This window comes from Lepidochelys kempii, chromosome 7, assembly GCF_965140265.1.
Source record: "Lepidochelys kempii isolate rLepKem1 chromosome 7, rLepKem1.hap2, whole genome shotgun sequence".
Taxonomy (NCBI): Eukaryota; Metazoa; Chordata; order Testudines; family Cheloniidae; genus Lepidochelys; species Lepidochelys kempii.
This window is the reverse complement of record NC_133262.1, coordinates 83,009,099-83,026,366: the sequence shown is the minus strand read 5'-3', so window position 1 is coordinate 83,026,366 and position 17,268 is coordinate 83,009,099. Positions and strand designations below refer to the sequence as shown.

General features: G+C 42.8%; 1 protein-coding gene across 10 annotated transcripts in view; it reads right to left on the bottom strand.

The window, feature by feature from the left end:
* The window catches only part of COL13A1 (collagen type XIII alpha 1 chain), a 152,750-nt gene that overhangs the window by 96,742 nt on the left and 38,740 nt on the right, over window positions 1-17,268 (bottom strand). For 6 of the 10 annotated variants that reach the window (XM_073353517.1, XM_073353519.1, XM_073353522.1 and 3 more), the window contains exons 1-2: window positions 3,953-4,019; window positions 1,873-1,899 (exon numbers count right to left, since the gene is read on the bottom strand). In XM_073353517.1, coding sequence (XP_073209618.1) covers window positions 1,873-1,899; window positions 3,953-3,955 — 30 coding nt within the window. In that variant the 5' untranslated portion in view covers window positions 3,956-4,019. Of the gene's footprint in view, window positions 1-1,872; window positions 1,900-3,952; window positions 4,028-17,268 lie in introns of those variants that run through there. The other 4 variants (XM_073353524.1, XM_073353518.1, XM_073353516.1 and 1 more) reach the window with 4 other exon arrangements.

The following is a 17,268-nucleotide window of genomic DNA, read 5'->3' as shown; positions in this document are numbered from 1 at the left end:
GGGCCTGTTGCTGAGAATGCTCTGGTCCCTGATCCTGAAAGACTTATCCTGAGTCTCTCCAGTACAGGAGCCCCGCTGGCTTGGATGGTCTCGGACAGTAAGGCTACTCTGAAGTAATCTAACCCCGGATTGTAAAAGCCTTGTAAATTAGAGCCAAACCATGAGTTTGGGCCTTTGATGAAGGGGGAGCCAGCAGTTTCACACAGCAATTTGCATCAACTTTTACTACTTGTGAGGTGGGACACTGTGCTACACCAATTGCAGCCTTCATGTGACAGTTACGGTCAGCCCCAGGTAGCGTGAATAGAATAATCTAACCTGAAGGCAATGAAAACGTGGACCACGGTGGTCAAAACCTTGTCTAAGAAGAGAGAGAACAGCCTCCTGACCCACCAAAAATGGAACAAAGGAATTCCTTGCTACTGTGGCAATCAGTATGTCCATGAGTAGTCCACCACAGCCCAAGGATCTGCACTGCTTTGATGATATGTGGCCTGCTGCCCTCAGATGATGGTGAGGTTCGAGTATTTTCTTCTTTCTGCTAATACTACTTCTGTGTCTCAGTATTTGAGTTTGAGCCAACTACTTTTCATCCATCTATTGATTTCTGCCCTGGAGATGGCTCAGGCTGCCACAGTGGAGAAAATATATTGATCCTAGCAGCTAAAATCCTTATCACAATTTATCTCAGCAACAGACCATTGCTAATGCTTCATTTTCATTTGGATTAAAGTTAGTTATGGATTTACAACTCCCTGAGAAGTTGGCAGGCACCATGTTAATTTTAACCAGTGATAATGGGATTGTTCACAAAAAACAAACTTATGGGGGCAAAGAAACAAATTTTTGAGAACTTTAGGTTACAGACTGGCTTTTCTGTTTGAGGGGTGCTGAGAGGGGAGAGTGAAGCGGTGGCCATTGAGCAGAGGTTCCCTTTTGCTTGCATTGGCAGGCAAAGCGGAGCTGGAGACTGGACAACACCCCAAATCACTGTCTGTGCTGCCTTGGAAATGAGAAACACCTCTAGGCACAGTACCCAGGCTGCCTGCCTTACACTCAATGAAGTGCTGGGTCACCATTCTGCCTGGCCCTTGCATGGCTATGCACAGAAGTGGAGGAGGGAGAAAGAGGCCCCTGAGCTCTCTTGCCTGCCCAGAACACCTGCAAAAGGTGAAGCATGTAGCCCCCAGTGTAACTCAGAAGCCAGTATGACAATGTAACAAAGTTTCCCCTTCACTAGGAATACATTAAGAAACAGGTGGAGTGACTGGCCATAAACTGGCTCTACTGGAGCCATGAGAAGGGATGGCTTGGTGTCCATTTGGTGTCTGAATTTCACTTCTCTGTGGCCTGACCTCTGTATGTCCCTCTCACCTCTACTTCCTGTATCAGCATGGATTAAATGGATGCTTCCTGCATCTCCCAAGCTCCTCCAGAATTAAAATAAACAATCCAAATCACTGCAATATCCATCCTGGTATCTGCTCAAAATAGAACCTCCAGTCTTTCCTGGAAAGCCTGTCGGAATCTGAGCTTCTATCAGTGAGAGTACAATACAAATGTGGTTCTTCGACGGGGAAGGTGATTCATATTGGAAAGGTGATCTTAAAAGGCCACATGTTTCCCAAACACAAAAGGATCCTATAAAGAATGTGTTTCTTGGAACATTGTCCTGCCAAGGTCCTGTTGTTCCTATCCTATTGGGATCCATATCTCATTTACAACATGCTCTTCATCTAATTTAGTTCGACCACCGGAGACCACTACTACGTCCCAATTTACACAGCCTTGAGGCCTGCCTTTCAAACTACTGCCAGAGAGAGAGAGAGAGTGAATAAAAAGGAAATAACATGATAGAAAAAAGCTATTTACCGGAAGCCCTGGTCTTCCTGTAGGGCCCTGAAATAAAACAGAAAAGGCAACATTGGCACAAAAACTGGGGTAGGGGGTAGGGAAAGCACTGATTAAAAAGAAGAAATACAGTATAAACAATGAGAAAACAGAACTGTTAAGTCATCAGAACAGCTTTCGTACTAGCTCAATCTGATTGTTCCATTTTCCCAACCCATCTTTAAAGCTTTATTTCTATTTGGTATGTGTCTATCACAGAGATTCCCAAACTGGGGTCTGTAGGTAACTGGTATCCCATGAAGAGCTAGCTAGTGACATATTTCTGAGTCTTCTCCTTGTTTCCTTCTGATGAATATTAAATGTTCATGTACAGAATTTCTGGAGTTGCCATAGAGATATTGTATGATCATGACTGGGAGGGAAGGTATCTAACATGATGTTCACACTATGAAAAAATTTGAGAACCTCTGGACTAACACATACTTTTTCTTTCTTTCTTTCTTTCTTTCTTTCTTTCTTTCTTTCTTTCTTTCTTTCTTTCTTTCTTTCTTTCTTTCTTTCTTTCTTTCTTTCTTTCTTTCTTTCTTTCTTTCTTTCCAATTACACATCTACAGGTTGCTGGCTTTCAAATTACCCTATCTACATCAAAATTGGTAGAGAAATGACAGAATCTGCCACTCGAAATTCAATGAGTCTAGGACCATTCTAATTCAACGTGTAATTTTAAGTCCCTTCAGATGCTCTGACAGTATATGCCCAAGAACGAATATAACTAGGGAGTGTTTTAATCTTCTCTGTTTCTCACTCTCACTCAGCCTTGCCAATCCTATTCACCACTGTCATGTATCAGAAACAGCCCTGCAAAAACATAGCCCCTCAGTTGGCCCTAAATGGTACAGCGTAAGAGCTGCTCCCATTTTGTTCAGCTCAGAAGTCTGAAACTTCACATTTACACACTGTGAAATGTATAAAAAACTGAGATTTTTGGTGTGTCAGCATTTCTGAGTTGCTAGCTGGAGTGACATATGTGAAACCATCAGTGTGGGAATCTGTTCCACACATCATAAACTAGTTCCCATCCATTTTAATAAAAAAAAAAAAACCTGGCGAAAATCTTCAACATGTAAACACCAAGTGCTTTGCTTAAATATTTAACAGTGAACTTATGCTTGTGATTTTTGAACTGCTATCACTTGCAGTCCCTTAAAATCTCCTGACATTCTTAGTGAGAATAGGGCGTGGTTACCCCATGAAAAATTCCACCGTGGCTAATTAAATTCAAGTCCACCTAATTTCATCTTGTTATTTCAATTGGCTACAGTATTCTCACTTCCTGTCCTAAACAGTTGTTTATACAGACAGGTTCAGGGGTCAGAATAAGCTGGTATACAGTAGTATATTGTGTCATCACTTCTCTGGTGGTCCCATTTGTTATCAATTAGTGTTAGTGGGAATATTCCTTCAGTCCTTGCAAGGCTTGTTCTGATTCCCTTGATACTCTTCAAGGTCTCTTAGCAATAATGAGTAACTAGGAACATTCTGGCAGTAGTTGGGACATTTTTCTGAAGTCTAAGTTGTCTGAGTTGAGTTTTTGCATTTGGCTAACATTTGGAAAGGAAGCTGTCTACACAATTTTTCTTCGAAACTGATAATTGCACATCTAGGGCCAAACATTCAGCAACCATGGCTGAGTGGCAGAGAACAAGTTGCACAGGTACGTATGCAACATATATTTGCACCAGTTCTAAAAAAATATGTCAAATTCAGTGTATGGCATCCTATGCATGAAAATTGCACACTGTTATCCTCATTTTTCTACATGAAAATAATTGGGAGTATTTCTAGCCCTCCATATTCACCATTTCTACCCTGTGAGCTTTCTCAATCCCATGCTGGGAGATTTCAGAATTGTGCAGAGCTATATGGGTGTGTCTGTGAAATCCCACTAAGGATCCAGGCACTCTGACTGAATACAAAGGATATTTGGTGTTTGAGAGATTCTGGGAGATTTTAAAGGAAAACTTGGTTATAACATTGGACATGGCATATGGGAGACAATGGTTACTGCTAATTTCCCCTCAAGCCCCCTTCGCCCCATTACCATCAGGTGCACACTTCACAAACACACTGGAACTTTGGTACTTACAGGAGGCCCTGAAAGAAAGAAGAAGGAAAATAGACAGTTATTAGTGCTGTTATATAATAAATCCTGAAGACAAAGTTTAGATGATCACTCCTTACATTGCACGCTCTCTCGTTCTCTCTGTGGACTGGATTCTGATCTCACTTATTCTTGTTCTACACCCAAGTAACTTCATTGTTTTCAGTGAATTCATCCTGATTTACACCACTGAAAACAAGGTCAGAATCAGACCCCAAATTTCTCTCCTCTCTGTTTTCTGCCTGTCTCTCACTCATTTTCACTTCAGGTTAATTGAAATCACTTTGCTGCCAAGAGCAATGAATGACAAATTTGTTAAATTTGATTTTTAAAATCTTTGAGGGTAAATATGATGAAATAAAATCAAGATGTTGCATCATTTACAGATAGGTTTAAAGACAGCTGAGTGTAGTGTATCTGGTCAGAATCTCTTCTGATCAAACAATCAGTATCTCCTTTTACCATAATTAAATACGTAATCCTTATATTTATTTTTGCTGATCACTTTCATCCAGGCTGCGGGTGCAATCCAGAAATGATATGTTAGGAGGTATGAGAGGGACCCAATTTACACTAATTTATGCTCAGTTAAACTCCCTGGAACCTACTCACACTCTGCCAACATGTGAGGAAGGCTACATTTGTTTAGTTTCCACAAGAAAGAGCTGTAAGAAGATATAAGAAAGGGTAAGCCAAAGTAGCTGCCATTCTGCTTGGACATATGCCTTCTGGGTCTTCATCATTTAGAATCCCCTGCACATCAATAGAAAGTTTAAGGGAGTCTGAGTGTTAGGGGTGTAATATATACCACCTTAGCCATCACTGTCTTCTGTTGTCAGTCTCTTCTAATTTCTTTTAAAGGAGGAATTTCTGATTTAATACTCTCTTCTTCTCCAGACAGTCAAGTTTAAAATCAAAAGGTAAAGTGGAGGGACTCTACAGAAATGTCCTTCTCGTGGTCCATTGGACATACATGGGTGATGTTACGTAGAGATGATCTCACTTGGGGAGAGAAGATAGAGAAAGGCCTGTAGTTTATTACAAATGTGCTCTAAAAAAAGCCTGTCAAATTTTCTCAGATGACATCCCTAAATTCTGGGTGCATATTTGTTGTGGTCTGAATTCTGCCATTCATTACATGCACTAAGCTCCCACTGATGTCCTCAGGAGTAGCACTCATAACCTATGGTGGAATTTGTCCACTATGGCTTGAATGATGTCTCAGTCCTATATTGCAAAGAGGCTTGGGTTTTATTTAGATTCATGCTATAGACTAACCCGCAAGCTTGTCCATACCATGTGGGGGTTTTTTTTATCACGGCTGCAGCATAGTTGGCAGCTGCAAAGTATTGATGCTAATCATGATAAGGCTGTGCCAGCTATTAGCTATTGAGCCGATCCTGCAGCCCTCACTCATGTTGCTTGTTCTTACTTGTGCAATTTACTCCAAAGGGGATGTCTCACCTAAGTAAGGTTTACAGCATCTGCACCCTTTTACAATCACAGGGACAAACCATCATGTGGACAGAATTTAAATCCATTTATTCACTGCCAAGTACACCCCTTTTTAATGAGTTTTGTGTCTTCTTGGGCAACAGCTTGGCATTCTGGAACATGTTGCCTTTGAGAAAATAATAATAAAATCCAACAGCCCAGCAAATGACATCAAATAGCAACTGTCCTCAATCTAGAAGCTGCGTCTAATTTATGCTCCCCATTTCTATTAAAAGCTTTACGCAATTTGTCCTTTTTCAACACAAAAAATTAACAGAAAAATCCAGTCTCTCTCTCTCAGGTTTCATCCTCAAGTCAGTCACTGGTATGTTTGTGGCCTAGTGGAATTTTTGTCTATTTTTGTGAGGAAAATGGAGACAGACATCCACTGTGATGTCATCACTTGTTACCGTGACCATTTGTATGACGTCACAGGATATTTTGGGCTGCCACTCAGCAACCCCATCTGCATCTCTTACTGAAATCATGGGCTGCTTGACACGTTGGAAGCTGATGTGATCAGATTGCAGTGAAGCATGCCAGACCTCTGTCAGCAGCAGCCGCAGCATAGTCTGCCGGAGCACTACATTTCACAACATGCACTCTGCCCTGCTCCCTCATCCCGTGCCCCTGCCCCCACTGCTCCATCCCACCTTTCTTTTATTACAGCGCAGTGGGCCATGTAGATCTCATTGTCTGAGTAATATCTCTTCACTCATTCTGTTACATAATAGGGAATGCCCATTCAGAAACTGGCATAATGAATATATTTCTAAGCAGAAGTGACACTATATGCAGTCATCTTACGTTGGCTGATCCTTTATTCTAACCTAGCTGTATTCAGCACAGGACTGGAGCAAGAATCAAAAGTGGTTTTCAGCCATATTTATTTCCCCCTGATTCTATCTGGCAGGGACCATTTCACAAGTTAGAGTAGGTTCAGACTCTTCTAACTGATACCTGGCTGCCTGCAGACAAGTGACTGGTCCAGCAGCAACCAGGGACTGCTGGGGCATAAGGATGCTGCAGCCACACCCTCTTTCTCTCAGACACACTCCAATGTCAGGGGCGTTCTCACTGATGAGATCCTCTAGCTTTACAGCTGCTTTGTGTTGCCAGAGTGACGTAAATCAGGTGGAGCAGGGGATAGCTGAAGCCCAAGCTAGTTCCGGGTGTAAGTTAAAGCAGCCTCAGGGCTGCTCTTACACACAGCTGTCTGTGGCCTTGAGGGGTCATTCTGGCAGTGGGGAATGCTCGGGCATAGAGATGCCCTGGCCTTGCCCACTTCACCTTGGCTAAGCCCCCTACATTGGAAAGGGAGAGTGGAGTAGGAGATAGTACACTGTCTGTATGCCACCCACGGATTCACTCATCATAGGGTATCTTCATTAACCATTTAAGCCTGCATTTTGGCTGCTTTATGACACCCGACACAGTGCAAAGCAGCCATAAAGAGGCTGAGGACTGGACCCGGTGTATTTAGTCAGCAGTCCTAAATTGCTTCCCATGCCTCATTTGTTGCTGAAAGCCCAAATTCCCCACACTTAACTTCCAAAATTTCCAGCTCCTCTCATGGTTATGTGTTGTCAGTACAAATGCGTGTAGCACACCCAAACTACACTGAACTGAATTTCAAGATAAACACCACCAGATGCTACTGTGCTGACTGTATGATTCCTTTTCAATGTAATGTAACAAAACCCTCCACTTTTTAATTGGAATAAAGCTGCCACAGAAATCAAGAGGCCTTTCTTGAACACAGTACACAAGGCCTTGACTACTGGGGCCAAAGCTATGCTCAGGCCTAAACTAGTCACTGTCCCACTGAATTGTGGCAATTGGATGGGTCCAACTCACCTGCAGATCACCTCAGGTCCATATTAACAGGGGCAAAACTACAGCAGAGTCCCTCTGGCTGTATGTAGAGAACATCAAAATGTCTAGCTTGCCATGCTTGCATTTCCCAACCTGACAAGCCATACGGCCCGCTGCTCTCTGATGTGGGCAATAATTTGCTGATGGTTGGTTGGTTAAGGAGGAGATACTTGTTTATTATTTATGTGAATTGGCTTCTGATATGCCACTGCCATTAATCTGGTGCTTCAACAGCCTTCATTGATAAACCTTGTGCTGAGTGATTGTCCCTAGCACCAATTCTCACTCCCTCCGCATTCAACACCATCTGACAAACAAGTTCAAGTGTCCGTTTCAAAAGGAAATGTTGTGCTATGGTTGGTATTAACAAATATTTAACTTTTACACAGCAAGTTGTGTTGTAGATAATCTACACATCTGAGGAGAGATGGCAGTCTGTGCACAGGAGTCCGGAGGTACATGCTGGAAACAGCAAAAGACAGGAAAACCTCTGACTAGAGGTGGGGAAGCAACCTCCTTCCCCTCAGTGGTTGAGATTTCAGGAGACAACCCTTTCATAATATAGCAAAATTGGGAATCCTGTGGAGTTCTCTACCTAACAATGGACACTTGGGGGCTCCGGGCAGAAGGATACATAGTGGAGACAGACTCCCCTTTGGTTTTGGACAGAGAGAAGACTGTTGGTGAAAACAGCCCACCTAATCAGAGACAGATGTGGCACTCTCCAAGTCCGTGACAGAAGGGAACTGTGGGGGTTGGACATGAGGAATGTTCTACCTAATGAGGTGGGTGACCTTAAAAGGTGTAACCATAACTTTGGCAGCACATGGAGAAGATGTAAAAAACATTCATTCTCTGTTTTCTCTGCTGCACCCACATCCTTCCACACCCCCCTGTTTTTCAGAAATGCTCCTGGCATGAGTGTGTTCAACCAAAATAACTTTCAAACTGCCCTTTAACCTCCTTCCCAAAGAACAGCAGCTGAGAGTGTCACAGCAGACAACGACCAGAAATAAAAAGCTGTGGGTAAAGAAAGCGCTAGGCTGTAATAGCTCATACATTGCAATTGCTACCGTGTTTGTCTCTTTATTCCCAAATTACTCTGCTCATAGATATTAGATTTCCACCCTTCCAAGTGCTACTGCTGTTGCTGGAAGCCGAAGAGTGGTCAATCTAGTCTTTAGTATTGAAACCAAACACTGAACTTAAATAACAAATGGAAACGCAAAAGAAACAGACCGTGGGCCCAATCCTGCAAACTAAGATATAAGTAATTCAGCATAAGTGTGCAGCCCCATTACATTCCACACGTGAGTAAAGTTACTCAAGTGGATTTTGAGGATCAGAACTTATATTTGTAACCACCCTCATGCCCAATAAACCCATTAGAATTTAAAACAGTCTGGTAGACATAAGGGAGGTAAAATACTCCTAACTTGTATAATAATGGTTTATGACAAGCACCACAGACCTTTCTGTTGGAGGGAACACAATAACAAGGAAAGGGTAATGAACAAATTACAGTTATCAAATACATTGGATACCTTTTTCTTTTACTGTATGCTAATTTCCGTATTTTATTTCTGTCTCTGTGCCCATGGGAGCTAATCTATCCTCTAGGAAGATGTTTCCTTAATACCTTTGGTTTCTTTTCTTTAGAAAAACCTTTGTAAGCTGCCAGTATGCAGAACTGAAGAGTCCATGTACATAAAACTTTGACTAAATACCAGTAAATATCTGGCACTTAAACTGACAAGTTTCTTTCATCAGGTTCCCAAATTTTCCTGAAAAATTCTGTAGATATTGCTTGTGAAAAGGAACATTTGGATTCATTTTTTGTGGTTTCCTCTCAGTGGGGAAAGTGGGATACTCAATACAACTGTCAACGTTTTCTGTGTTTTCCATATTTTCTAGATATTTTTTGTAAAAGAAAATTGCCCAGAAACTAGGCTAACTGATAAGATAGAGTAGCTGACAGCAGGCTCACCCGTTAGCATTGGATGTGGCTCTGTAGATGCCTGTGGAGTATTTGTTCATCTTCAAAAAATGTTCTTGTCTAAACTCCAGTAAATAGAACTGGTGACCTTAGATTATCTCAGTTTTTCCACACTAGATGTCTCACACCCAACATGACTACCTCATGGGAGAAATTAAGATTAGTTAAAAAAATTATTTGACTCTTGAACTTTGGTGATCTATGATAACAACGTCAAATTTAATTCCCCTGTGATCATCAGACCATGGTGAATGAATGAATGCATCGATTTTCAGGATTGTGGCTCAAAGTGGCACTTCAGCTGTAAAATCCAGTAAAAGAGACTGGTGACCTTATGGTGACTTTTGATCAAAGTTCAAATTTGGGATTTCGCCCCTTGTACTCAAGTGCCCGTAATGAACAAGTATATCAAGTATATCAAGACTCCAGCTCAATGGAAACATGGAAATTAAGTCAGTCAGTCAGTTAATCACTCCATTATAAGTACCGGTATTATATTATATATCAGAACTGGAGATGAGTCAAAACCAGAAACTTCATTCAGAACCCCTTTGCAGTTTTGTGGGGCTGGTCCAATTCACATTCATGAATCCCAGGTGAGCTCTATGAGTTTGGCCGCTGGTCTTATCCAAAACTGGAAGGAATACCAGTTCTGGTTTGGATGACGCTCAAATCTTGAGGGAAAAAAATGTTTTTGTGAGATTTGGTTTCTGAATAGTGGAAATCTCACAAGATAAAAGTTATTCTCTTTAGATTTCCAGTATCTAGAGCCAAAACCTCAAAAAATCAACTAGCAAAATTTTGGCACCTTCCATTTGAACTTGCAACCTCACCTTAAATCTAATGTGGATCCAGATCCAGATGCCACCTCACCTTTACACAGTACAATCTTTCTGTCATAGAGAAATCAGATTGTCCTAGGAGATCTTACACAATAAGCCCCCGATTCCAGTAAAAACTGTGGAACATTCACTGAGAATTAGCCAATGAATCTCCAAACTATGCAATGTTTTAAAACCATGGACAAATTTACAAACATCAGTCCAGATAACTAAACTTTGTACTGGAATAGCAGACTCCCCTTCTTTCTGAGTAAGATGAGATCACCTGACCTTGTTTGCACTGCATTAAGTTAACAGCTCAGCCAATGAGATAGATACATCTAGTATTTCTCACTATTAGTAAATCACATTTCAACAAACCATGGAATAATCTTTTATTGTATGTGCTTATTATTTATGTAATGTTGCAACTGTAACAACAAAAACTGGTTTTTTTTTAAAAATAATTAAACAGCCCTGCCCTTCCAGACCAATTGAGTCTTGACATTGGGATGTCATGGAATGATCTTGCAGTTCCACTGAAAGAAAATATAAGCCTTTGTCTGCTCCAAGAGATAAACTCAGCAATGCTGTTATATCCTGAACAACACAGTAAATCCAGTGATGCCTGCGGCTCTTTGCTTATTAGTATGTGCGCCACAAGCAGATCAAAGGCAGGAGATATAGCTGAGGTCCATCCTCTTTATACTCCCTCTATAAAATTAATAGTCACAGAAAGCGAGCAGCATCGTAATATATAAATAAACTCAAATTAGTGAGCTGAGCATTCTTGTAAGAACACACTAAGCCTGCAATAACTTTACATGGAGAGGCCTTCTGGGGCTGGACTTTGAATGCAGGACCTCTTAGTATTGGCAAAAAGAAAGCTAGAGTCCTCAGATGCACTGTTCCTCTAAGCTGTGCGCGCACGCACACAGATCCTAAACCCCACGCACACGGCGAAACACTGCGCGCACAAAAATTTGCACAGAGGCACAGCAATTTGCACAGAAGGAATTTTTTGCACACACGGCCTGTCAAAAATTAGAGGGAACATTGCTCAGATGCAGCAGACATTTGTAATATTGTGTTCTTCTACCACTGGAGAAAGAGAGGGGATAATAGTGCCTATGGGAGCCGTGTAACCCAGGGTTATCTATTGTGATTCGTTGTATGGCTTTACTATAGCAAAACAGGTTTCAGAGTGGTAGCCGTGTTAGTCTGTATCAGCAAAACAGCAATTCAGCAGAGGGTATAGAGGCACCTACTGAAGATATATGAAAGAGAGACATTTTCCAGTCCTTTTATTTAAGTGCTTGCAGCACATGGGGAGAATGAGACGCAAATGGACATGACATGCTAGGTCAGCTAATGTCACTGTCCCTCTCCTGAGTGTCATCCCTCTTTTCTGAATAGGGACACATCCCCACTTCTCCTCTGATTCCTTAATATTCCAATTCTCAGGTTTTCTGACACGTGGTAACCTCTTCAGACTTCTCCCTGTCACTAATTTCCCTTCTGAAAAAGCAGCAACAGTTGTATGAGCTGCTCAAATCATTTCTGCAGCCACACCTCTCACACTGTTCAATAACGTCCTCCCACTAAGTGCCCAGAGATCAAGTTGAGATGATGCAAGCTGCTGCTGCTGCAATTGATACTATAAGGTTCAGGACTTCATGCACATAAATCTGTTTTGTCCTTTTCCATGTTTATCTTTTACCTCCCCTCCCCACTAAGCCCTCACTCACCCTGGTCCATAGCCGTTTATCATTTTAAGTTGCATAGTCATGGCTATATTTTGTTTTTTGGTAGCATCTTTCTTACTGGTGCCATGTTATAAGTTGAGAAGTATGTTTATAAGAAATCATCAATGAGGTAGAAAAAACTTACACTAAGAACAAACAAAGAAGCCTTTCTCTAAGCCACATTAAAGCTATACTGGGTACATAGGCCACTTTCAGATAAACACCTGGGGCCTGACCCAGCAGGGACATGGAACGGAATGCACTGAGCAGCAGACGACGACAGCAAGCAGGTTAAGGTGCTGATATGGTTCAATACCTCACACCCTGTTGATCCACACTGTGCATTCAGGATTTACTCCTGGGACTGAGCAGGAGTAGTGAAATACCTCCAAAATGTCTGCCACTCATCTCATTAGTGCTCAATGGGTTGTGCTTAGGAATGCATCACTTGGCCATGCTGCCCACCCGTGGCCACATCCCTTTATGCCCTCTGTCATGTGTGCAGGGTCTAGAGAGAGGGGCTGGGGACTCTGAAGATGGCTCCCTGCTCTGTGGAAATCTTGCTATGGAGGAATGCTGCTGCAAGAGTGTGCTAATCACAAGCCCTGAACTAACTGGCACCCACCACTCTGCTCTACGTAGGTTGTTGGATCAAGCCCTGGGAAAGATTCTCTTCTTGATATTCGTTGTCATGCTGAAAAGTTGGGGAAGAGGCTGACTCATTGGTCTGGCCATTGTGAAACATGCTACCACCTCCAGTGCTGCCATTCTCTGCTAGGTTCTAGAAATACTGTGGAAGCATCACCTTCATGCCTCCACATTGTCACTAGCCTATTCCTTGGCTAGAAGGATGTCATGAAGATATCCGGCTCTGAGGGTGGGGAAGGAGGAGGAGGGTCACACACAGTTAGTGTTCTGACATGGACAAAAGTTTGGAAGCTTTGTTTTCTTCTCCATTGATATTTTTGAACTAGATGCCATGTGGACAATTTCTATCCTGCCATTCTTTTATCTAGATGTGAAGAAGCAAGTTGCACTATTTATGATGCATAAGACTTACCCAAATCAGTTGAAAGCATAAGGGCAGGAGTCTGGGGAAACCATTTTGTGCTCGGAGGAACTGTTGACAATAATATCTATTAACAGACAAACCAGTGTGCCTCACTACATTTTCTGAGGAGGAGAGTGTGACCTATAGGTTCAAAGTAAGAACTGTCACCTTTAACACTTTGTCTAGCAGAACAAACACCATGCGCCACTTTGACAGATCACAAAAGCCCAATACTGATGCAAGGCGGCATTACCACAATGTGATGTTTTGGAATGTTACAATGGGAAATCAGGTTAATCCTGTAACACTTGTCATGGTTTCAGAGTAGCAGCCGTGTTAGTCTGTATTCGCAAAAAGAAAAGGAGTACTTGTGGCATCTTAGAGACTAACAAATTTATTTGAGCGTAAGCTTTCGTGAGCTACAGCTCACTTCCACATTCAGTGGAAAATACAGTGGGGAGATTTATATACATAGAGAACATGAAACAATGGGTGTTACCATTCACACTGTAACAACAGTGATCACTTAAGGTGAGCTATTACCAGCAGGAGAGTTGGGGGGGGAACCTTTTGTAGTGATAATCAAGGTGGGCCATTTCCAGCAGTTGACAAGAACATCTGAGGAATAGTGGGGGGTGGGGGAGGGGATAAACATGGGGAAATAGTTTTACTTTGTGTAATGACCCATCCACTCCCAGTCTCTATTCAAGCCTAAGTTAATTGCATCCCGTTTGCAAATTTATTCCAATTCAGCAGTCTCTTGTTGGAGTCTGTTTTTTAAGTTTTTTTGTTGAAGAATTGCAACTTTTAGGTCTGTAATCGAGTGAACAAAGAGATTGAAGCGTTCTCCAATTGGTTTTTGAATGTTATAATTCTTGACGTCTGATTTGTGTCCATTGATTCTTTTACGTAGAGACTGTCCAGTTTGACCAATGTACATGGCAGAGGGGCATTGCTGGCACATGATGGCATATATCACGTTGGTAGATGTGCAGGTGAATGAGCCTCTGATAGTGTGGCTGAAGTGATTAGGCCCTATGATGGTGTCCCCTGAATAGATATGTGGACACAGTTGGCAATGGGCTTTGTTGCAAGGATAGGTTCCTGGGTTTGTGGTTCCATCATGTGGTGTGTGGTTGCTGGTGGCTATTTACTTCAGGTTGGGGGGCTGTCTGTAAGCAAGGACTGGCCTGTCTCCCAAGATCTGTGAGAGTGATGGGTCATCCTTCAGGATAGGTTGTAGATCCTTGATGGTGCATTGGAGAGGTTTTAGTTGGGGGCTGAAGGTGATGGCTAGTGGCGTTCCGTTATTTTCTTTGTTGGGCCTGTCCTGTAGTAGGTGACTTCTGGGTACTCTTCTGGCTCTGTCAATCTGTTTCTTCACTTCAGCAGGTGGGTATTGTAGTTGTAAGAATGCTTGATAGAGATCTTGTAGGTGTTTGTCTCTGTCCGACGGGTTGGAGCAAATGCGGTTGCATCGCAAAGCCTGGCTGTAGATAATGGATCGTGTGGTGTGGTCTGGATGAAAGCTGGAGGCATGTAGGTAGGAATAGCAGTCAGTAGGTTTCCGGTATAGGGTGGTGTTTATGTGACCATCGCTTATTAGCACCGTAGTGTCCAGGAAGTGGATCTCTTGTGTGGACTGGTCCAGGCTGAAGTTGATGGTGGGATGGAAATTGTTGAAATCATGGTGGAATTCCTCAAGGACTTCTTTTCCATGGGTCCAGATGATGAAGATGTCATCAATGTAGCGCAAGTAGAGTAGGGGCATTAGGGAATGAGAGCTGAGGAAGCGTTGTTCTAAGTCAGCCATAAAAATGTTGGTATACTGTGGGGCCATGTGGGTACCCATAGCAGTGCTGCTGATTTGAAGGTATACATTGTCCCCAAATGTGAAATAGTTATAGGTGAGGACAAAGTCACAAAGTTCAGCCACCAGGTTTGCTGTGACATTATCAGGGATACTGTTCCTGACGGCTTGTAGTCCATCTTTGTGTGGAATGTTGGGGTAGAGGGCTTCTACCTCCATAGTGGCTAGGATGGTGTTTTCAGGAAGATCACCGACGGATTGTAGTTTCCTCAGGAAGTCAGTGGTGTCTTGAAGATAGCTGGGAGTGCTGGTAGCGTAGGGCCTGAGGAGGGAGTCTACATAGCCAGACAATCCTGCTGTCAGGGTGCCAATGCCTGAGATGATGGAGTGTCCAGGATTATGGATCTTGGGTAGCAGATAGAATACCCCAGGTTGGAGTTCTGGGGGTGTGTCTGTGCAGATTTGTTGTTGTGCTTGTTCTGGGAGTTTCTTGAGCAAATGCTGTAGTTTCTTTTGGTAACCCTCAGTGGGATCAGAGGGTAATGGCTTGTAGAAAGTGGTGTTGGAAAGCTGCCTAGCAGCCTCTTGTTCATATTCCGACCTATTCATGATGACGACAGCACCTCCTTTGTCAGCCTTTTTGATTATGATGTCAGAGTTATTTCTGAGGCTGTGGATGGCATTGTGTTCTGCACGGCTGAGGTTATGGGGCAAGTGATGCTGCTTTTCCACAATTTCAGCCCGTGCACGTCGGCGGAAGTACTCTATGTAGAAGTCCAGTCTGTTGTTTCGACCTTCAGGAGAAGTCCACCCAGAATCCTTCTTTTTGTAGTCTTGGTAGGAAGGTGTCTGTGGGTTAGTATGTTGTTCAGAGGTGTGTTGGAAATATTCCTTGAGTTGGAGACGTCGAAAATAGGATTCTAGGTCACCACAGAACTGTATCATGTTCGTGGGAGTGGAGGGGCACAAGGAGAGGCCCCGAGATAGGACAGATTCTTCTGCTGGGCTAAGAGTATAGTTGGATAGATTAACAATATTGCTGGGTGCATTAAGGGAACCACTGTTGTGGCCCCTTGTGGCATGTAGTAGTTTAGATAGTTTAGTGTCCTTTTTCTTTTGTAGAGAAGCAAAGTGTGTGTTGTAAATGGCTTGTAAAGTCCAGCCATGAGGAAGTTTGTGTGGAAGGTTGTTTTTTTATGAGAGTATCCAGTTTTGAGAGCTCATTCTTAATCTTTCCCTGTTTGCTGTAGAGGATGTTGATCAGGTGGTTCCTCAGTTTCTTTGAGAGCGTGTGGCACAAGCTGTCAGCATAGTCTGTGTGGTATGTAGATTGTAATGGATTTTTTACCTTCAGTCCTTTTGGTATGATGTCCATCTGTTTGCATTTGGAAAGGAAGATGTTGTCTGTCTGTATCTCTACGAGTTTTTTCATGAAGTTGATAGATTTCCACTCTGTACGGCTAAATGCAGTGCCTTGCATAATGACAGGTTTCAGAGTAGCAGCTGTGTTAGTCTGTATCCGCAGAAAGAAAAGGAGGACTTGTGGCACCTTAGAGACTAACCAATTTATTTGAGCATAAGCTTTCGTGAGCTACAGCTCACTTGCATCGGATGCATCCATTGTCCTGGGGAGTAACATCTACAGTATGTTCTCACAGGTATTTTAGGTTTCTGCAGTCCTGGTGAAACAGAGGCACTAGCTCAGAAGAAAAGGTTCTATTTACCCCTTGATGGACCATGTCTCACTAGGCCTGGATTCCTGAGGAGCAAGGCCAAAGGGAAACTGCACAAAACTCTCTCAGAATTGAAACCCTCAAACCAGTGTAGGTGCAAATGAGGCCAATCATTTTTTCCATCTCATATTTTCACAGTAGGCTATTTGCGTGAGCCAGAGAAGGTGCTTCAGGAGACAAATTAAATTCAGTACCTACAACAAATAGCAAACAAGGAACAAATCCATGACCAGCAGAGGGTGGGAGGTGAAGGTGAGAGATCACTCAAACAGACGATCACACATTCATAGCAATTAAACCCGGCTAGAATGAAGTGCCTTTGTCTCTTCATAGCAGGGGCCCTATAAATATTATCTCCCACAGTTCCTTTCTTTTGAGTTGAATCCCCTTGTTTGCTTTTATTGATTTTCACTTTAAGAGGGTGTTTTGCTTGCACTGTATTTGAATGTCACTTTGTTATGGTGTATGAGCCCTGAGTGGCATGGTGTGTGGTGGTAAGAGCCACTTCCCTGTTGCCAGCAGCCCTCCATGCCATTCCAGGCAGTGACAGGACTGCTTCGGAAGCACCTGTTCTACTCAGCACTTTTGCTGCAAGGTGCTGTAGAAACATAAGTTATTGCCATTGCTGTTATCCAGCTGTAGTGCTTGCAGCATGGCAAACGGGGTGGGGGTGATTAGAACAAACATTTCAGGGGCGGATCAGGGGAATGATGCAGCAATTCCCAACAAAG